At 49.5% G+C, this 21851-nt stretch overlaps 1 protein-coding gene and 1 long non-coding RNA gene across 5 annotated transcripts in view; one reads left to right on the top strand and one right to left on the bottom strand.

Annotated features, from left to right (window-relative positions):
* The window catches only part of SDK1 (sidekick cell adhesion molecule 1), a 963741-nt gene that overhangs the window by 146674 nt on the left and 795216 nt on the right, over positions 1-21851 (bottom strand). For all 4 annotated transcript variants that reach the window (XM_034963556.4, XM_063605603.1, XM_063605604.1 and 1 more), the window contains 3 exons: positions 11372-11481; positions 8692-8842; positions 7860-8097 (listed from right to left, as the gene is read on the bottom strand). In XM_034963556.4, coding sequence (XP_034819447.2) covers positions 7860-8097; positions 8692-8842; positions 11372-11481 — 499 coding nt within the window. The remainder of the gene's footprint in view (positions 1-7859; positions 8098-8691; positions 8843-11371; positions 11482-21851) is intronic.
* LOC129398395 (uncharacterized) lies at positions 14306-20446 on the top strand. The gene is made up of 2 exons (XR_008626144.1): positions 14306-15488; positions 16991-20446. It is a non-coding gene; the product is annotated as an uncharacterized LOC129398395 (long non-coding RNA).

Below are 21851 nucleotides of genomic sequence, written 5' to 3'. Positions count from 1 at the left end.
GAGCTAAACACAAGGAGGGGGAGCTGAAGTCCTGCAGCATCTGGGCCCCTGAGATTCCCCAGGTGGGAGGAGGGGCAGAGATGGAGCACCAGCACCAACCAGAAGAGGGGTCCCTGGGAGCTCGTTATTCCAGCATTCAACATGTCCAAAATCTGAATCATCCACATCTTGAAATGAAGATCAATAACCCAATTATAAAATTTTTGATGGAAACACGTGAACCAAAACTTTTTTTCCCAGAGCAATATGTGTTGCACCAAAGTTTCTAATTAAACACAAATTCAATTAAAAACTAAAAAATACCTTTCCATAAGCTATAACCCTCAAAATAAGAAAGAATGTAATAACTGACAAAACAAAGCTTCAGTTGCAAGAACAATTCCTACTCTTGATCAAAATCCTCTGAACAAGTGAACAGAACATGAACTATGAACAGAAAAACAGTGAGGCTGATACAGTGGATTCTGCAAGGGCTCTGTGTGATTCCCCTCTAGCCATATGTATCAGTCCATTTTCACACTGTGATAAATAAATACCCAAGACTGGGTAGTTTATAAAGGAAAGAGGTTTAACTGACTCAGAGTTACACATGGCTGGAGAGGCCTCAGGATTACAATCGTGGTGGAAGGTGAAGGGGAAGCAAGGAACTTCCTCACATGCCAGCAGGAGAGAAAAGAGAGAGTAAAGGAGGAAGAGCCCCTTATAAAACCATCAGATCTTGTGAGAACTCACTCACTATCATGAGAACAGCATGGTGGAAATTGCCCCCATGATCCAATCACCTCCCACCAGGTCCCTCCCTTGACATGTGGAGATTACAATTTGAGATGAGATTTGGGTGGGGACACGGAGCCAAACCGTATCACCATACATGCTACAATCAGCTAGGACAAAGGTAAATCCACTTGCTTCTTTTGATACAAAATCTATATCTCAATATTAATTAAAACACAGCAGCATCTACAAAAATAAACAACATTGCTAGAGAAAGTCTCCTCAGGGTTCTTGTGTAAAAGATGATACAAGAGTGTCTGAAAAAAACAAAGTCAGAAGAAAAACCCTGGAATACATTTACACATAAAATATTATCCTCTGCATTCTCTTGACTACTATAAAGATAGGTTTTCAACAGCTAGAAATGTTTGTTTAAAAAAAAAAAGTCTCAAATCAGCAGTTTTGCCATAGGTTTCCTTTTTTTTTTTTTTTTTTTTAAAGAGTGTTCTTGGCCGGGTGTGATGGCTTATGCCTGTAATCCCAGCACCTTGGGAAACCAAGGTGGGCAGATCACTTGAGGTCAGGAGTTCAAGACCAGCCTGGCCAACATGGTGAAACCCCATCTCTACTAAAAATACAAAATTAGCTGGTCATGGTGGTGGGCACCTGTAATCCCCGCTACTTGGGAGGCTAAGGCAGGAGAATCGCTTGCACCCAGGAGGCAGAGGTTGCAGTGAGCCAAGATCATGCCACTGCACTCCAGCTGACAGAGTGAGACTCCACCTCAAAAAAAAAGAGTATTATTTGAAAAATTATCAAAACAATATTTCTATTTTGATTAAATTGTCTTCATTTTTATATAGCATTTACTTTGCTGTTTTCTGAATAAAATCCTGGAAGATTAGTTTATCTGGGTATAAAATTTGAGGTTGGCAGTTATTTGCTTTTAGCTCCTTCAAGATTATTATCCCGTTGTCTTCTGGCCTCTGTTGCTCCTGAATAGTCACCTCAGTCAAATGGTCTTGCCTTTGTGATTATCTGCCTTTCACTCCAATTGTTTTTAAGATTTTCTCTTTGGCATTTTACAGTTGTAGCAAATACATCTTGGTATGAATTCAGTTTTATTTACTCCACTCGGGATTGGTGTTTCTTCAGTATTGTAAATAATGCTTTCCATCAACCCTGGAATTTCTCGGCTATTATCTCTGTGTATTTTGTAACTCTCATTTGCTTCCTCTTTCGAGTCCTATTAGCTATGTGGTAGATCTCATTCTGTTCTTCATGTCTTTTAATCTCTTTATTTTCAATCTTATGTCTTTATGTTGTTTTAATAGTTATTTACTCAAATCTAGCTTTTAATTTGGTAATTCTCTTTTTGGCAGTGTCTAAACTGCTTTCATTTTCAATGACTGTGTCCCATTTATTTTTTCTAAAAACAAATCTGCTTTAGGAAATGGTACCTTAATCTTTACTTAAAATGTTAATGCTTTATTTTACTAAGACTTTAATAATTTTAAATGTAGTTATTATATATTTCTCTCAGACTTCTATGTATGTTAATGTAATTGAAGCCCTCTATCTTTCTCTCTTTTTTAAAACTGGTCATTTTTACTCATGGCAAATCATTGCCTGTGTGCTTGACAATTGTGATTCATCTTTAAAAAGTCTTTTTATTTTGGATAATTTGGCTTTGGCAATATCTCTCCAGAGAGGAATCATTTTTGCTTCTGTTGATTGCCCAGATGGTCTGGCCTGAAACCATGTTTCTTTAGTTTTTTGTGTATTTTCTTTTTGTTTTATTTTTGGAGGAGAGTAAAATCCTTTATTGGGGTATGATATGTAACTATTTCAGGAAGAGTTGATCACTGTTTTCCCTGAGGGTAAGAAGATATTATACAAAGATTTTCTGGGCCTTCCAACCATAGGCAAAGTGTACAATCTATGAGCCATACTTATTATTTTTTTTAGAGACAGGGTCTTGCTCTGCCACCCAGGCTGCAGTGCAGGGGTGTGATCGTAGTTCATGGCAGGCTCAACCTCCTGGGCTGAAGCAGTTCTCCTGCCTCAGCCTCCCAAGTAGCTGGGACTACAGGCATGTGCTACCATGCCTGGCTAATTTTCTATAGTTTTTATTTTTATTTTGTAGAGATGGGGTCTTGCTATGTTGCCCAGGCTGGTCTCAAGCTCCTGGTAATCCTCCTGCCTCTGCCTCTCAAAGTGTTGGGATTATAGGTACGAATCACAGCCCCCAGCCCATACTTATTTTAATAACATTTTATCTGTATAAAATTAATCTCAGGAAGGCTGAGCTTTTTTTTCAAGCCTTATTGTGAGATTATTAATATATCATACAATTCCCCTAAATTGTACAATTCAATATTTTTTAGTGGATTCAGAGTTGTGTAACCATCATCATGATGAACTTTGGAACATCTCATCATCCCCAAAAGAAGCTCTGTTTCCATCACCCATCACTTCCCATTCCTCTCAAATGCTCTCTCTTAGTCTAGGAAACCATGAATTTACTTTCTGCCTCTCTAGATTTGCCTATTCTAGATGTTTCCTACAAATAGAATCACACAATATGTGGTCTCTTGTGCCTGGTCTCTTTCACTTAGCCTAATATTTTCAAGGTTCACCCACACTGTAGCATATATCAGAATTCCATTCCTTTTTATTGCTGAGTCATCCATTGAATGCATAGACCACATTTTATTTATCCATTTGTCAAATGAGGGATATTTTGGTTGTTTCCACTTTTTGGCTACTATGGATAAAGCTGCTATGAACATTTATGTGCAAGATTTTGTGTAGACATATGTTTTCTGTTCTCTTGGGTACATACCTAGAGTAGAGTTGCTTTGTCGTATGGTGATTCCCTGCTCAACCTCCTGAGGAATGCCAACTGTTTTCCAACATTTCTGAATCATTTAATATTCCCACCAGCAACGTACAAGCATTCCAATTTCTCTATGCCCACCAATACCTGTTATTGTCCAACTTTTCTTATTTTAGCCATCTTATTTTAGGAGTGTGAAGTGATATCTCATTGCAGCTTAGATTTGCATTTCCCTAACAGTTAATGATGTTGAGCATGTTTTCATGTGCTTGCTGGCCATTTGTAAATCTCCTTGGGAGGAATGTCTATGCCGATCCTTTGCCCAGTTTTTAATTGGGTCATTTGTCTTTTTGTTGTGAAGTCTTTATATATTCTAGATATAAATCCCTCATGAGATACATAATTTGCAAATATTTTCTTCCATTTGGGGAGTTTTTTTCATTTCCTTTATGACATTCTTTGAAGCATAAAGGTTTTCATTCTGATGAGGTCTAATGTATCTACTTTTTCTTTAGTTGCTTGTGCTTTTGGTTTCTGGAACCAAATGTTACATTAATTTCTGTTCTGGGAGTTCCTGGGCCATCCATATAATGCAAATTCAAAACCCAGTCCTGAGCTGGGCACAGGGCTCAGACTGACTTTCCATTCTCTACTCAGAGTCCAGGTAGACATACAGTCAAACCTCTGCAGGCAGAGTTTCAGCCTCTCCTAGGAAGGAGGGAAAGGCCTTCAAGAGCCGTGTCTCAACTGCAGGAGTTTAGGCCCTAACTCTCCCCTTACACAGATTCAAAGCTGACTCTCATGTTACTGCATGGCCTGCCCAGTGTATCTACAGTTCCCGGTGGCACCTGCAGACACACTGGATGCGTGCTGGTGCCCACAGTGTGCTGGGCACTGCTGGGCCCAGGACCAGGGTGCAGACTCCTTACCCCAGGTCCTGAAACCACCAGCAAAGATCCAACCTGATCCTATCCCACCCAGGGCAGCTGCGGCACCAGCCCAGCACTTCCTGCTGAATTCTTCCTAGTTCCTGTTATGCCTCTGACACCTGAGGATTTCCCTGTTTTTCTTATGAGTGTGTTGATGAATTCATTTATTTACTTATTTTTTAGAGGCATAATAACCTGCTCTGTTGGCCAGGCTGGAATGCAGTGGTGTGATCATAGCTCAGTGCAGCCTCAAACTCCCAGGCCCAAGCCATCTTCCTGCCTCAGCCTCCCAAGTAGCTGGGGCTACAGGTGCATGCCACCACACCTGGCTAATTTTTGTATTTTTTGTAGAGATGGGGTCTCACTATGTTGCCTAGGCTGGTCTTGAACTCCTGGACTCAAGCTATCCTCCAGACTCAGCTTCCCAAAGTGCTGGGATTATAGGTGTGAGGACCCTGCCTGGCCAATACATTTAAGATTCCAGAAAGTTATATTTTATCCATAAGTTTTTGTTGGTTATGGCAGAAGTTTTAATTCTGAAAAACTATTTTCTTGGCCTGCCTTTTACTGGATTTAGAACTGTCCCTCTGAACTTCTCAAGTTCTCTCCTTTGTCACAAAGACTCAGACAGTGAAGATAACAGAGATTTTTGAAATCCACGTGACCACAATCCCAGGCTGCATGTGGGTGTGTCTCCACCTTTCCTTTGGAACGTAATGAAAGCTTCAGTCTGAAGGAGAGCCGAGGGACACTGGGCCCAGCCCTGCTGCTTGGGCAGTTCCGTCCTGAAACACTGGTCCCCTCAGAAGCACACTGGTTGTCACCACGGCTGCTCTTCCGGGGCTCTCATTGGTGGGCTCCAGGGTTCACGCCACGCCCTAACAGCATTCCCACAAGGCCATTGTTCTGCTTCTCCCTGCTACTGCTTAAAAGTCCTCCTGTCTACCCTCACCTCCTGCCCTCTGAGAAGAGTAGGAAGAAATAAAGCCACAAAGTGGCACAGGAGCTTTGGCTTGGTGCTGGTGGCTGAAAGTGGACCAGCGTTGAGGAAACCCAGGGGGCTTCTGTGCGTTGCAACCCACTGTGCATTACAGTAACCTACAAGGGTGGCGGCAGGTTGAGACCTGTCACCAGCGGGACCTGGGGAATGAGCAAGAAAGGATGAGAGGAGCCTTTATCCAGAGCTTCCCAGGCCCTTCCATGCTGTGGCACACAGAGTGGGTGGCACCTGCAGATGCACTGGGCACGTGCTGGTGCCCTCGGTGTGCTGGGCGCTGCTGGACCCAAGTCCAGGGTGCAGACTCCTCACCCCGGCCTGGCTGTCTCGAGGGTGGAGGGGTGGTGTTGGGAACACCTGCACCCATTGCAGCACCTGGCACGGATAAGATGAGCATTAGGAAGAGGTGAGGGGGCAGCACCGCCCAGGGCTCCAAGGCCCCTTTCCTTATTGCTGGGAGCTGATCTGCGTCCTCACTCCAGCTGTCCTCAGAGGCTGCCCTCCCACCTCAGCACCACCTTCTATGTTTCCCTCTTCATCTTTAGAGCAGACAGGCCAGGCCCGGGAGCCCTGGGCCCCCCAAGTGTCTATGCTTTCCTCCCTTTTAAACTCCTCTGTCCTGAGGATGGCAGCCCCCCAAAGCCACCTCCAGCCATGCCAACAGGCCTTGTGCCCCCACGTCCTCCGCCTCCTCCTGCTGACTGTGCGAGGTTTTCTCTGATACCCGTCACGCACTTGGCTTCCTAGCTCATCTTTCTGTCCATTTCCCATCAAAGTCACTCTGAGTTCCAACGGTGTCTCCTAAGGCAGTTTCCAGCATCTAGCAAGTTAATTAATTTTTCTATTGAAAACAACAACAGGGGGACTGTCTCTTTGCACGGCATTGTAGTACAGGGACAGAAGCAGGGAGGCTCTGGGTTGCAGAGAGGGCAGATCCGGGGCATTTCCGAGGACTCTGGGGTGGAAACAGCTGTGGGCAGGCCCTGGCCATCTCTTTACTCCCCAGCTTCAAGGGCGATTCTGTGCCCTGGGAGCCCCAAGGAAAGGAGGACTCATGCTGGGCTCAGGAGCTGTCTCCAGGAAACAGAGCCATGTCTACGACAGCAAAAACAATGGAGCCAAATATTCTCATTAACGCAGAGAGTCAGAGAAGAGAAGCAAAAGAGAGCGAATAAGAGGGTTTGACATCAATAAGCAAAATGGATCTAGGCTCCCTGGGGGAAGGAGTGGGGGAGTCTTGTTCTTTTCCTCTGGCCACTGACCCAGTTCACCATCTCAACCCTTCATACCTCCTCCTCATCCCATGTCTGGACAAAGGTCAGGAATTTAAGTTGTATTTCTAACAGCCTAGGTTAGTCCAGAATGAACAGCCCCTCCATCTATCAAGCACAAGCTGTGACTCTCATCCAAGAAGCCTGGGGCAGAGGTGCAGCTGGTTCATTCCTTCTCCAGACAGAACCTCACTAATTCAGATCAGACTGAAGGGACCGGAGTCAGGTGACAGTGAGTCCTTCATGAGCGTTAATTGCCGTCCTTCCCTTGGGTTTCTAAAAATTTAAGGAGGGGGGCAAGAAAAGCTCCTCTGACCCACAGTTGGCGAGCGGAAGTTAGTCCACAAAGCCTAGAAGATTAGGCAGCCACTTTCAGCATTAGCACAGTGCAGCAGAGGTCTGCTCAAGGTTGGCCAAAAACACTGCTCCATTTCTTCCTGGCAAGTGGCAGAGCCCCATGACTGAGCCCCAAGAAGATGAACAGAGTGACGTTCCACTCCTGAACAGGTCTGAAGAGGTCCATTCTTTGCCTTCTTTTCCCTGCTGGCAGCTGGGTGCAGAAGGAGATTAGTCCCACAGAACGGTAAAGCCTGGGTCCCTGAATCACCTCGTGGAAGAGAGCCACCCGCCAAACAGGAACGCCCACCTTAGACCACAATATGAGTGAGAAGTAAACTCCTATTATGTTCAAGCAATTAAACTTTTGGAGGCCTACTTATTACCACAGGCTAGATTACTTAACATACTACCTCTATTAATTTGTGACAAGAAGGTCCTGAATACCTTGTATTTTAAAGATTCCCCATAGGAACTTTACACACTCTTGCTTTTCATCGTTAGCGAAAATTATCCCTAATTCAGAAAATAGTAATGTGAGTCGAGCCCCTGTTGGAAATCATCACCAGTTTCCAGTGAATGGCTTGGGGCCCTAATGAAATCAGACAGAAATTCCTGCCGAGTCTGGCCAAACCCGGGATTAGGAAAGCTCCAAGACAGACACAAGTGGGACAGGCCAATGAGACGCCACTAGCCTGGGATCTGGAGGCTCAGGGGCACTCAGCCCCATCTCTAATGCGGTGTCTCCAGGATGGGAATCGCCTTCCCCTCACCTGACTCCCGCGTCCGGCCCCGCACCACCTCGCTCCACGGCCCGGCCCCGACGGCGTTGAAGGCCTGCATCTGCAGCTCGTATTCCATCCACTCCTCCAGCTCCTCGATGGTGAATTCTCTCTCCAGCCGGTCACTGACGACTTGGGCCACTGCTGAGGACTGGAGGTCTGAGCGCCAGTACTTAATCCTGTAGCCCACGGACTCAGGGTTCCCGTTGTACTGAGAATCCGGCAGGGGCTAGGAAGGAACGAGGGGTCGCGATGAGCTGACATCTCAGAACTGCCACCCTCACGGGTTGTAAGGGATGGGCGTGTCCTGTGAGGCCAGCTCCGTGGAGGTGTTCCTGGGGGAGATAGTCTTAGAAGCATCTACTTTATTCTTCCCTGAAACTTTTGTTCTGTGAATTAAATGAAACCCTGTCAGTAACTTTGGCTGCATATAATTTCTTTTAATACATTTTGGCTTAATTTTGTGGGCAAACGTTCTGATTAAATATCAGGCTGGCTCTCTTACAAATATTGAGTATTGGTTCCATGTTGACCTAGCTTAAGGACTTAGAGTTCTGGCGTGAGGCACCCCCAGCTTTCCTGCCCCAAGGAATATTCCTCAGTTCCAAGAAGAGAGTGAGTAATGCTACTAATTAATCAGATCTCCTGGGCTGGCCTGAGATCCAACACTAATTGTAAAATGCAATACTTTTTGGTTTGACGATGAGATTAGTTTTGACTAGGACAAAGGCGTGACTAAGAAACTCCTAAGCCCTGGATTAGTGTGTGCCCTGGCTAACTCAGGACCCCTTTGCCTCCAGCCTCCCTTCTCACCCCCACTCACCACCCAGCGAAGCCGCAGGCTGGTCTCACTGGCAGTACGGACCGTGACGCTGGTTGGAGCCACGTCAGGTGGGGCCTGTAGGGTCTGGATGACCCGGGAAGACTGACTGTAGGGGCTCGGCCCAACAATGTTCACTTGCTTCATTCGAAATCTAAAGGAAAAACCACTGATGAGAGTCAAGGCAAAGCAAAGGTAAGAAGGAAAAGAACGAAACCACAAAGGCACTGACTGTTTCTCAAGGGAGGGCTCAGATAGGTGTCTACTCATATCATAAAGGCTATTGCTCAAGGACACCCTCTTTTCACCTGGTTTCATTAAAAGTGCAAATTGTGGCCAGGTGTGGTGGCTCACACCTGTAATCCTAGCACTAAGGGAGGCCAAGGCAAGCGGTGGCGGGGAATCAAATCCCAGCACTTAGGGAGGCTGAGGCAGGAGGCAGCGGGGGATCACCTGAGGTCAAGAGTTCCAGATCAGCCTGGCCAACATGGCAAAATCTCGTCTCTACTAAAAATACAAAAATTAGCCAGGCGTGGTGGCGGGTGCCTGGAATCCCAGCTACTCAAGAGGCTGATGCAGGAGAATCACTTGAACCAGGGAAGCAGAGGTTGCATAAGCTGAGATGGTGTCACTGCACTCCAGCCTGGGTGACAGAGCGAGACTCTGCCTCAGAAAAAAAAAAAAAAAAATGCAAATTGCATATGTGCCCTTTTTCCCCTAAAAGCCTTCAAAGAAAGGTAAAGGTACATCAGTTGCAACTCAACAATTTTAAATTTGCAAGTGAAATCTAGTTGGATGGATTGGGTGTCCAGAAATTGATGTCATCAGTTGCCCTGATTCAAGTTTAGGATAACCTCGAGGGGTTAAAGTGCAAGTAGCTATGGGACAGAATTGGAATGTCAGGATGTCACTACCAAAGGGCAGTTTTGAAGTCCAGCCTTTTAAATGATCAACGGCACTCTGCATCTCTTTTTCTGTTGGTTCAGGAGAAGAATGAGGGGTGAAAGGAAAATATCTTGAACCCCAAATCACTAAGCTACAAGGAAAACACAAGCTGCGTTAGGGCAAACCTGCTTCTCATTCTCTTCAAAGTCATCCCTCTGCTCACTGAGATCAATGCAGATCTGATAGCCTCCTTTGGAAAGGCTCATCAGAAACTCAGAAGAATGGGATCCTTTGTCTCTCACCTATCTGTGACCTGCAAGCCCCCTCCCTGCTTGGAGTCTTCCTGCCTTTGCTTCAAGCTTTCCTGCCTTTCCAGACTGAACCAATGTTCACCTTGCATATATTGATTGATGTCTCATGTCTCCCTAAAATGTATAAAAGCAAGCTGTGCCCTGACCACCTTGGGCACATGTTGCCAGGATCTCCTGATGCTGGGTCACGGGTGCATCCTCAACATTGGCAGAATAAACTTTGTCAGGTAACTGAGGCCTCTATCAGCTCACACCACACTCTGTGATTCCATCCAATGAGTAACTGTGAGACCTACAGCAAATCAGATGATCTCCGTTTCCTTAACTATAAAATGAGGGTGGAGTTCAATGTTCTCTAAAATCTACAGGAATGCTTTCAGTTCTGTCTCTTCTTTACATATACATAAACAATTATTTGAATTCAATTTACATACAAGAAAAATATCCCAAGTATGCACATATACATTTACTATAGAGGTTTCCCCAAATGTACCTGGGTTTCAGACAGGGACACTGATCTCTACTTACAGTTTCTGTTCTTTGAAATAATTATATAGCTTCAGTTAATTTCACATGGTAAGTCTTGAATCCCAACAGCTCATTTTAAGCTAAATGTTTTTCTTTAAAACCCAGTGTATTGTGTCCTGATTTGTCTGTTCTAAGCTTCTGAAGGATGTTAAAATGAATAGAAGCTAAATAGCATCTCTCATTAGGTTTTTTTTTTTTTTTTTTAACTCTAACTTTGGTTTTGTGCCGGAAAGAAAAATTCTTCACAATGATGTAATTTCACCTTTTAGTCCCTGAATTAGTAATTCCTATTCTTTCATTCTCCAATCTTATGAAATGTTCCATCCTGGCAGAACAATGACATTATCAAACTCAACATCTGGTGATAACTGGAAATTCCATCTCCTTCAAAGGCCTTACGGGAAGTGATCACAGTACTAACAGCTCATAATCACCCTAACCTTTGTTAAGGCCAAGGATTTACTGCCCGGATCAGTTTCGGGGTTCAAGAAGCTAAAGGTTAAATGGCATGTTAATTGCTTGATAAGTGAGACTAGCAGCTCCTGGGCCCTGCTTGGGAAGGGGAGCAGAAGGATCTTCCTAGGACATCTGCTTTGTTTGCACACGGCACGTTAATAGTCCCAAGAGGTTGTGGAGTTTGGTAAAGTGCCACATCTCTGCTGCCTGTGGTTCTTGGTTATTCAGCCTAATATAATAACAGTGGGCCATTTCTATGGGGTGTTTTGCCAGCTGGTACTGATAGAAGGAGCCTCATGAGTCTAACATCTGCCTATCATCTTCCTTGGAATAACACCAAGCTATGCATCCTGCCTGCTCCTTAAGGCTTTTAGGTACTGTTATTGCCACTAGGAAACATCTGATTTGCATACGTATGACTGGGTTTTACTATTGCCAACAGAAGGCACCTGCCTGGGCTGCCAGTGTTTCCTCCTGTAACAGCTTATCACTGCTGTTCTCACCTGTAGTGAGTGTAGGGTGTGAGGTTTGGGATCTCCAGCGTCTGGGCATCAGGCTCATTCTCCTCTTCATAGAGGGTGACCCACTCCTCCTCGTCGCCGATAGCTCCCACCTGTGCAGAGGGAGACACTGAGATGGGCTGGACATGCCTTAGGGATTGAGGCTGCCATGTAGACCATGTGCACCTGCTGGTACCTGGTGAGCTGGGCAGGGCTGCAAGACGTCCCCACACCTGGGACAAGTTGAGTCCTGCACAACCCCCTCTTGTGCCTTGGAGATACAGGCTCTTGCTATGCCCACCATCAAGTCTGGGTGAGTTTTAGTCAAAAGCTCACAGTCAAGAACTGGGCCACAGAAGGACTGGACCCAAATAGTGAAACCCCTGGGAACAAACCTCTGAGGGCTTGGAGGCCATCAGTGATGGAGGGGACCTTCCATACCATCTCATCCTTCCTCCTGTTTGACAAGTGAGGGCTCAGAGAAAGCCTGGAAAGGAAGACTTGGCCAGGACCATGGTAAGCAGTGACAGAGCTGTGGGCACAGGCTGGGGGTCCAGCTTCGACCCCAACCCTTTCTGCCGCAAACACACACCAAACAGACACCATTGCTGGCCCACGGCATAAGGAAGGTCCTTAGGCAGGGAAGGACGAGTCTTCTGCCCTGGAAGCCAGATCGGCAGGCCCAGTCCCCTTAAGATTTAAAGAAACTGCCTCCTGGCAGTGTTGACGAGGGAAGAGCCACTCCCTTCAACAGAGACTTGCCTTTTCCGGGTCTGCTGGCGATGCCTGCAGGGTGCCCTCCAAGTTCCCCAGCTTCTTCCTCTCCCGAGTCTTTGCTCCTGCCCCATGGTCTGTCTCATGCTAATTTTACTCCCTGTCTGGGAGCTCCACACCATCGCCCTGCTCAGTAGCATTTTCATTTCCCCTAATCTGACCCCGAGCCCCACCTCTCACTCATCCTTGTGCTTTTGAGAAACCTGAGTGCCAGTGCCGCTTCTACTGCCACTGCCCCAAGCTGACCAGGTCCCTCTCTCACCCTTGATGGTGCCACACAAGCTGCGCCAGCTAGGGAGCCACGGGAGAGACAGCCACGGCCTTGTGCCCACCAGGAGAGCCCTGGAGCTCATCTTTGGAGATCTCTGCAGCCCCATCACAAGCAAACTCTGGTTTCGTGTGGCCGTGTGGCTCTGGGGGACCCAAGGGACACAGAGAAGGCCGGCTGCAAGCATGGAGAGCATGTCAGGACAAACTGGCTGCTGGAGTGGGATTGGCCTGGGGCCTGGTGCATTTAACACTTCGTAAGTGGCTTAAATGACAGGATAGGAAACGTGCTAAGTGTGCAAAGGAAACCAAGGTGGTGGGTGGCCAAGTCTTGGGAGGGTGGCAGGAGAATTCAAAATGACCTTGGTAAACTGGCGACACAGATGCAGAGGAGACTGTGTAAGCAGGCGTGCTGGTGGCTTGCTTCCTAGAGAACTCGAAAGGCAAAGCGCAAAACTCTCAACGCTCTCAGCTGAAAACATCCACATGGTCAGTGGCTCCTCCAAAAGTTACACACAGTCACCGCATAAGCCAGCAACTCCGCCCCCAGCCACTGACCCAAGAGAACAGACAACAGGTGTCTTAACAGATACCTGCAGGCACATGCTCCTAGTGCACTAGTCATGACAGTCAAAGCCGTGAACAAGGCAAACGCCCAGCACTGAGTGGATAAACAAAAGGACTCTCTGCACCATGGAACAGGATTCAGCCATAGAAAGGAACAAAGCACCCACACCTGCTACCACATGGACAAATCTCAAAACATGATTGATGCAAAGCTAAGCAAGCCAGACCCAAAGTCCATGCACCGCACGATTCCAGTTTACGAAATGTCCAGGATCTTTCAATCCATTGAGACAGAATGCAGGTTGGTGGTTGCCAGGGGATGGGGAGAGGAGGGGATGGGAAGTGACTGCTATTGGGTATGAGGTCTCTTTGTGGCATGATAAAAATGTTTTGGAACTAGACAGACGTGGTGGTTGCACAGCACTGGGAATCTACTAAGTTGTGAATGGTATTCTTTAAAATGGTTAATTTTATGTGAGGTGAATTTCACCTCAATGAAAAAAAGAAACAATAAAATGAAATGTGAATGACTGGCCAAAAATATTTGGTAGAGAACGAGCTGGAGGTCAGCGTAGATAATGAATAGCCCGGAAGTCGGCAAAACCACAGGGTGGTGTAATTAGGAAAAGACTGTGCAGCTTGCACAGCCAGAGGCAAAGGGGGCAAGTCCCCTGGCACCAAAGTGAGCCAGTTCTCAGCACTGGGGTAGACATCGAAACCCTCAAATCCTCACTTCAGCCAAAGTGAGCCAGTTCTCAGCACTGGGGTAGCCATCGAAACCCTCAAATCCTCACTTCAGAGACACAGAAAACAAGAGTTATGTGGATAGATTAAGGTTCCACAGAACACTCATCTTGGAGAAGGTCTAGGCGAACCTGGGGTTGGACTAGCTCTTGAGTCAGACAGGACTGAGGCCTCCCTATCCCCCATCAGGGCCCATGGCAGCTGCCTTCCTCCATCGCGTCTGTGAAGAGGGAAAGGACCCAGGAGCACAATGCTGAGACTGGAACCATCCAATCCTAATGGGCAAAAGAGAATGAACTTCACGATCCGGGGATCTCAGAGGAGCTCACTCAGGTTGGCTTGAAAGCTCTGGCCCCGGCACAGTGTCTAGTGGAGAGGGGCCGTGCGGTATTTATCTATGCAACTGATGCATAAATGGGCCCACCCATAAGCTAGGAAGCCGGAGGATATTATTCCAGCCTATGTTACGATGAAAGAAGCTGAGGCCCAGAAAAAGTGTGATTCATTCAAGGTCACCAAATGTTTGTCACACATCAGCACAGCTCACGACACCTTACAGGCCTCCAGGTAATGGAGAACACGCACCACAGCACAGAGGGAAGGGCAAGCAAGACGAGCTGCTCAGGCTTCCGTGGGAGGCCCCCGGCTGCCTGGGCAATGTCTCAGGGGAGATGGGGGTCGTGGGCGGGCTGGGACCAGATACTGGGGAGTGCGGAGGACCCAGCCCCGCATTTTTTCAGTTGGATTTTACTGGGTGCAAAGTGCCTCCCTGTTGAATGCTGGCCCTGTGGCATGGTTTAGCGGTTTCAGAGTCCTCGGTGACTTAGGTGGGCTCCTCTTAGTGAAACCAGTCCTCTGGGTGTTAAACCAAAGCACTGGGCGATTTCATGGAAAATACGTTTTGTTTGTTTGTTAAAAAAAAAAAAAGAAGAAAGGAAGAAAAAGGGATGACTTCCATTTCAGGCCGTCAATTTAGCACCTTTTATCAATCATGTATAAGCACTAAGGAAAGAGCCAGCAGTCAGGGCGCACGTGGCTCACGTGCGTAGCTCACGGTGCCAAGGGACCGGTGGGCGCTTTTCCCGGCAGCCTCCTGCCTTCCGGGTCCTTGCCTGGTCTGTGCATGTGTGAGGGGGAAACAGACGCCTGGCAGGTTCAACTTACTCTCCAAGACCCCAAGCTGCACTGCGGACGCTCATTCACCTTTGCTAAGCGACTCCAAGTCTCCTTCCTCTGGTTGGCCCCTGCAGCCCCACCCTCCCCTCCCTGGATGTGTGTTTTCGGCTGCCTGAGGGAGAAATAAACAAGACTGAGGAACGCTGGGGTCCTGGGTGGGGGCTCTGCCTAGAGCTCCCTGCCCTCCTCTGGCCTGGATGCTCGGCATGTATGGATTCAGTCTGTCTGGCTGCTTTCCTGGCCCCAGAAGCATTCACCTGAGGCCTGGGGGCTTCCTGACCCTGTGGGCTCCCTCATCTTGTTCAGGCACTGGGCACTCAGGGCAGGCTCTCGGCCACAGGGGCTGCTGCGGGGTCAGCGGTGGTCAGGGCAGTAGCTCTGGGATTCAGGGCTGTTCCACCCCCACGACCAAGAGGAACAAAAGAGAACCAGTAAGGCCTGGGAGGCTGCCCGGGAGAGAAAGGCACGCGCCGCGTTGAGAGAGCAGGAGAGTGGGGGAAAGCACAGGAAGAGGCAGCCAGGCTCATCGGGTTTCTCTGAGAACGCCGGGCGTGCGGCTCCCTCTGCAGAGATGCCGGGAAACCACTGCAAGGTCAGAAACGGGGGCCGCCCGGGCACGGTGGCTCACGCCTGTAATCGCAGCACTTTGGGAGGGCGAGGCGGGTGGATCACGAGGTCAGGAGATTGAGACCATCCTGGCTGACATGGTGAAACCCAGTCTCCACTAAAAATACAAAAAATTCTCTGGACGTGGTGGCGGGCGCCTGTAGTCCCAGCTACTCCGGAGGCTGAGGCAGGAGAATGGAGTGAACCCGGGAGGCGGAGTTGCCGAGATCGCGCCACTGCACTCCAGCCTGGGTGACAGAGCAAGGCTCTGTCTCCAAAAAAAAAAAAAAAAAAAGCTCTGTGGGGAAGCTGGGATTTTGAACGGCTTTTTTTTTTTTAAACTTTTTTTAAGGTTAATAAACAGTACTTTACGATACTTCGGACAAAGGCAGAAATGGCATCTATTTCAAATGCCACCCGGTAGGGGCGGTCCTTCAGGCCCATTAGGGGCGCTGTCTGTCTGTTATACCCACGGGGATGCTGCCGCCCGCCACGCACCCCCGGCTTGCCCACTCCCAGGTCTGGCCGGGGTTTGGCGCCAGCGGGCCAGGAGGATTGGTCTGTTTGTGCATATGAGATCCGGCCTCTGGAAAAACTGGTGGAAACTGGTGGGCAGGGCAGGACCAGGAACACCCCTGCTGGGAGGCTCTGGTGGCCATGATGAGCTCAGCACTCCGGAGGCCAGGGTCAATGGCTGCTCAGAGGACAGTCATTAACCTCATCCCAAAGGTAATTTTGCACATGGAGAGGAAGCAGACAAGGTGCAGCTGCGTATGGGGAGGGGAGGAGGGACGTGAGGAGGTGGCCCCCCTCCATCCAGAGCTAAGAGGAGGAGAAAAAGATGCTCCAGAACCCCTTCCATGGAAAGCTGCCAAGCCAAGCGCACCCTGCCCGGCTGAAACTCTGGTGTCAGCAGGAAAACTTGCACGTCTAGCAACTTCCACAGACACCGAGTACCCCTGCTTCTGAGGGCTGCTCCCCGTGCCCACCACAGCCAAATGAAACCTCCTGAGAGGAGGTGGCTGGAGGGCCCCTGCAGAGGGAGGGACAGATGGGGGCTTCTGGTAAAGGCACAGGAAACCAGGAAGGCCCAGGAAGGCCCAGAGGCCGGTTCCCTCAAACAAATCGCAGAGTTTGCACACCTGATGAGCCGGCAGGGGACTCGACGCTGTGCTGCGTTTATCTTCACTCCCAAGGAAGCTTCAGGCTTTGAATCAGCCAAGCTCTAGATTCCCAGCCCTTCCCTTGGGACTTCTGTCTTTCCGGGTTGTCATTGTTTTGTCTTTACTGTTTAATATTCTTTGGATCTTCAGAGGCAGAAGGGCTGTGGAGTGATGGGCTTTGTCCCCTGATCCTGAGCTCCATGCTTGGGTTCCCGGGGTGCTGGCTCTCTCGCTCTCCCTCCACTCCCCATCTGGCCCTTTCTCTGCCCCTCCTGAGTGTGTCCTTGCCTCCTCTTTCTTCTCTCTTGCATGGCCTCCTTCCTAGGGCCCTTCCTGTCCCTCCACAAGAAGACAGAGACCTGGGTGCGGGACCTCGTTCCTACCGACCACAGGCAGATGCTTCTGGGCTCCAGCAGCTCACGTGTGAGAGCCTCACCCCAGAACCGCGATCTTCCTCCCAAGACGGGCTCCGCCTGTGGAAGGCTCTCTTTCTGGTCACGACACCATCGTCCTCTGTCATCAAGGGTCAGTGCTCCTTCTGTCACCCCTCCCCTGCTGCACATGGTGGGGTCTCCTCCACAGCCTCTCTTACATTTGCTTGATTTCAGTGGTAGGACCCTGATGTAGAAGCTCCCAACCTCTTGCTTGAACTATTTTGACAGATCGGTGAGTTTTAAAAAATGCAAATTTTTCGGCCGGGCGCGGTGGCTCACGCCTGTAATCCCAGCACTTTGGGAGGCCGAGGCGGGTGGATCATGAGGTCAGGAGATCGAGACCATCCTGGCTAACATGGTGAAACTCCCGTCTCTACTAAAAACACAAAAAATTAGCCGGGCGTGGCGTGGTGGCGGGCGCCTGTAGTCCCAGCTATTCAGGAGGCTGAGGCAGGAGAATGGCGTGAACCCGGGAGGCGGAGCTTGCCGAGATCGCGCCACTGCACTCCAGCCTGGGCGACAGAGCGAGACTCCGTCTCAAAAAAAAAAAAAAAAAAAAAAGCAAGTGTCCTTGCTACCTTAAAACAAACCAACCAAAGGGTCAGGGCTGCCCAGCTGTTGGTTTTCGGGGCCCAGGCAAGGCGGCCTCTCTGGCAACCAGTGCGGAGAGCACTGGCCTAAAGGAGACCCCTATGTGCACCTCCGCATAGGCCTCCCTTCCCCCGTCACGCACCCTGCAGGGTTCAGCCTGGGGCAGGCCTCAGGGTGTTGTGGACCTTGAGGCTCACAGCCACAGGGAAGGAGGGGCAGATGAGTCTGGGGTCCTTGTTAACCCACAGGCCCCCAGCTCATCCATCTCACCCGACTCCAATTCACGGCTCTTGCTGTGCCGAGCGGTCCGGCCTCCCTCTCCAGGCCCAGGGGTGCCTGGTGCCCTCCTACACCACCTTCCCCACTAGGCGACTGTGATGACCCTCCACAGACTGGGCGGCTTACAAGCAATGGGAGTTCATTTCCTCACAGCGCTGGGACTGAAGGGACCAGGGGGTCAGCCTGGGTGGGTCCCGGTGAGGACTCCCTTCCAGGCTGGGGACGGCCAAGTGCCCCTGTGTCCTCACGTGGTGGAAGGAGAGGGGCACTCATCGCATTGGTGAGGGCTCCACCCCATGACCCCATCCCCTCCTAAAGGCCTGCTGACACCCTCGCCTTGGGGGTGAGGATTTCAGCACAGGAATTGGGGGCACAGTCAGTCCACAGCGCCTGGTGCCTGCCTTAGCTCCCCCTGTGCTCTCTGCATTCTGGCCAGTTTGTTCACATCTCCCAAGTGTGTCCCCCGAAACAGCCTTCCCGCTCAACCCCATGCCCTGAAGGAACCAGCTCCTTCATAAAGCCCTTCTCCTGGAGGCCATGTCTGCCCCCTATGGCCCCTGCCCTAGGAGCCCAGGGCCGTGTCTGAGCTGAGCCCTGCAACCTCCCCATCCTCATCTGTCCCTCCCTCCCATCAGATCTGATCCCTCTCAAGGGGAAACAGGGACGTTGACACTCCCTGTGCCACACGTTGGGTGATTCCCTGCTAATATTTCTAAATTCCTGAAAGGCTGGTGAGGACTTCTGCTCCGTTGCCCAGGAAGGGGCGTGAGGAGAGCAGCAGCAGCTCCTGGGCCAAAATCTCTGGGGCATGAGGCCTGGCTGGGCCTACGTCCGAGAGACACTGAGCTCCTCAGACTTTCTGTCCACATAGCAAGGACCACAGTGGTCACCCTAAAGGGCTGTCAAGAGCCCCCAGTGGGACGAGGTCAGCCCCGGACACTCCGGCACATGCCAGCGAGCTTGGTGACCAGCAGCCATGGTTTCTTAGGGGTGCTTTTAGACAAAAACAAGCCAGCCCCCAAGCACGGCCTTTCCCACCAGCTGTGGCTCCCCTTGGGCCATCTCCCATCACATCCTGCTCACACACGCCCCACTCTGTGCCTGCTTGGCCCTGCCCACGGTGCATTAGCCACCACTTCCACTGGACCTAGCACACCTGGGCCTGGCTGGCCCTGGAGACATGGCCCTCCCAGGGTGAGCCAGTTCCCAGAGACAGCAAGCAGCTCACCTGGAGGTAGTACCTTTTGTACCTAGAGCCCAGTCCCACCTCGTCCTCTGTGAGCGCTCACACTCAGGGCTTCATGCCTCTGTCCTGTCACTGGGGCTGGGCATCTGATAGCAGGAACAGCCCCCAGCCCCGGAGCCCGCTGAGACTGTGATACCAGGCAGTCCTAACCTTGCCTGGCCCGGCCCTTCCCTCAGAAGCCACAGGAGAGGCTCCTGCCACAGTCCCCTCCTCCTCTGCCTCCTGACCCACCCGGTGCTTCTGCACATGGCCCTGCGTGGCATTCCCTGCCCCCTCCCCTTGGGATCTGTCAGTAACAAGCCGTCTTTCCAATGCCATTTGTCTCTCGATCTGTTGGCATCACCGTTCCCGAATAAAAACAAGATCTACACTTTAAAACGACAGGTGCTGTGCAACTTTCTAACTCTGAGCCTTTCATTCCTCTCTTCTCTGTGCCTGGAATGTCTTCCTTCCCATCGAAAGACTGTGTCCCCTTCAAGGTCCAACCTGAGTCTCACCTCCTCTGCAGAGCCTTCCTGGCTGACCCTGCTCACTCATTTGCTTTCACATACTCCCCTGGCCATAGATCATTACAACAATTCTCACGAGTCTCATGTGTACCAAAATTTAGACTATATTTGTGGCCGGGCACAGTGGCTCACACCTGTAATCCCAGCACTTTGGGAGGCTGGGGCAGGAGGATCGCTTGAGCTCAGGAATTTGAGACCAGCCAGGGCCACATAGGGAGACCCCATCTCTACCAAAAAAAAAAAAAAAAAAAGGGCATGGTGGTGTGCTCCTGTAATCCCAGCTACTCAGGAGGCTGAGGTGGGAGAATTGCTTGAGCCTGGGAGGTTGAGGCTGCAGTGAGCCAAGATTGTGCCACTGCACTCCAGCCTGGGTGACACAGTGAGACCCTATCTCAAAACAAAAAAAAGAAAAAACCGAGTACATTTCCATCCTCCCTCTCACATCCCTCCTCCTGAAAATTGTGAATTCTTGGAGGGAGAAACTAAAAGGTTTTCACCTTAGTAATCTAATCTGTAGCATGATACCTGGAACAATAAAATCTATAAAACAGTAGGTGCTTAATAAGTGTTTGCTGGGTGAATGGGCGAATGAAGGAAAGAAATATAAAACCTAATGGCTGGAAAAATGAAACACACAGGCAAATCTAAAAAAACCAACAAGAGAATTAGGATGAAGGAATCGGAGCAGGGAATGGTCCTGGGAAAGAACGGGGAAATATGAGTCTCATAAAATTTAATTTGCTTTGACGGTTGTGATTTATATATACGTCGACCTCTATTTTTCGAAAATGACATTTGTGGTAAAACACTTCCTTCGGTCCCACTTGAGTTGTCACTTATGCTGCAGTATTTTCCTCTCCTGTGGTAGTTTCAAAGGCCCCATAATAGGACCTCAACGGATCTGACAGACGAATGAACAAAAAGGCCCCTTTTCCACCATTCATCTCATACAGATTTTGTATGCTGGTTGAGAAATAAGAGAGAAAAGCCACTGTGAGGGTATTATTATGGACAGTCGAACAACCAAGAAACATTCTGAGATTTCTGAGTATGTATGTCATTGTCACCTGTCTCCCCAGCACCTAAACGCTTAGGCAGAGACATTACACCAAAACAAAAAATGAGGCTCGTCTCGGCAAATTTACCCAGATGACCGTGGGATTACGGAAGGAGTCATTAGGGCCGATGACAGCTCTCCTGTGCATGTGCGACTATTCAGAGATAATGTCACTCTTGTTCCTCCTATTATGAAAAAGAAATTCAACTACAGTCAGGGTTTATTACGACCGAAATGCTGACAGATACTTATCCAAAGGGTCACAGACAGGTCTCACATCCTTCCATAATGAGGGAAGGAGGAGACAGAAGTAGTGATGAGAAACCCCCAGCCCCAGATCTTAAAGTGATGAGATAAAAGCATTTGGCTTATGAACCTGCAGGAGACGGGCACACTAGAATTTCTCCCTGCAGAGGTAACAGGTGGCCGGGTGGACAGTGAAGTCAATCAAGGTTGGAAACTTTATTGGGCCTTGGGTGGCCCAATATGTCTGTCTGGGGCTATGTCTGTCCCGGATGGCATGTGTGCGATGCCCTGTCCACCTGCTCACAGGCGCTTCCTGGCATGATGCCTTCCTTCTATGCAGCAGGCCCTGTTCTGGGTGCCAAGGGGAGATGCGGCACTGGTCAAAGTCCCTGCTCTCACTGAGCTTGTGTTCCTGGGAGGACAAAGATGGTAACCACATAATAAATAAATACAGGACGTTACTGTACCAAACACAGCAACCTGAGAGCCCCTGGCCATACAGGAGCTGTCTGCTTCCTGACCCAGGTGAGCCCCTCACCCAGAGCCGGCCCAGGCCGTCTTGCCATCTTTGTTTGCTGCGAGGTGGGGTGGGGCAGGAACAGGCCAATGCCTCTGCAGAGACGGGCTGCTCCTGACCCTCTGCCCAGCTGGGTGAAGCCTGGGAACCCAGTGTCCTGGGTGAGAAGCCTCCTGGCTCCTGGTAGAAGTCAGTTTCTACCAGGAAAAAGAGATGGGGACTGCTGGATTTGCCATTTTCAAGTTGTGTGAGTTCATGGTTCTGCTTGAGTGCACTGTGAGTAGCACCAGCCTGACTCTCCACTGCC

Source organism: Pan paniscus, chromosome 6 (assembly GCF_029289425.2).
Source record: "Pan paniscus chromosome 6, NHGRI_mPanPan1-v2.0_pri, whole genome shotgun sequence".
Lineage (NCBI taxonomy): Eukaryota > Metazoa > Chordata > Mammalia > Primates > Hominidae > Pan > Pan paniscus.
The sequence above is the reverse complement of the archived record's forward strand: the minus strand, read 5'-3'. Positions and strand labels throughout refer to the sequence as shown.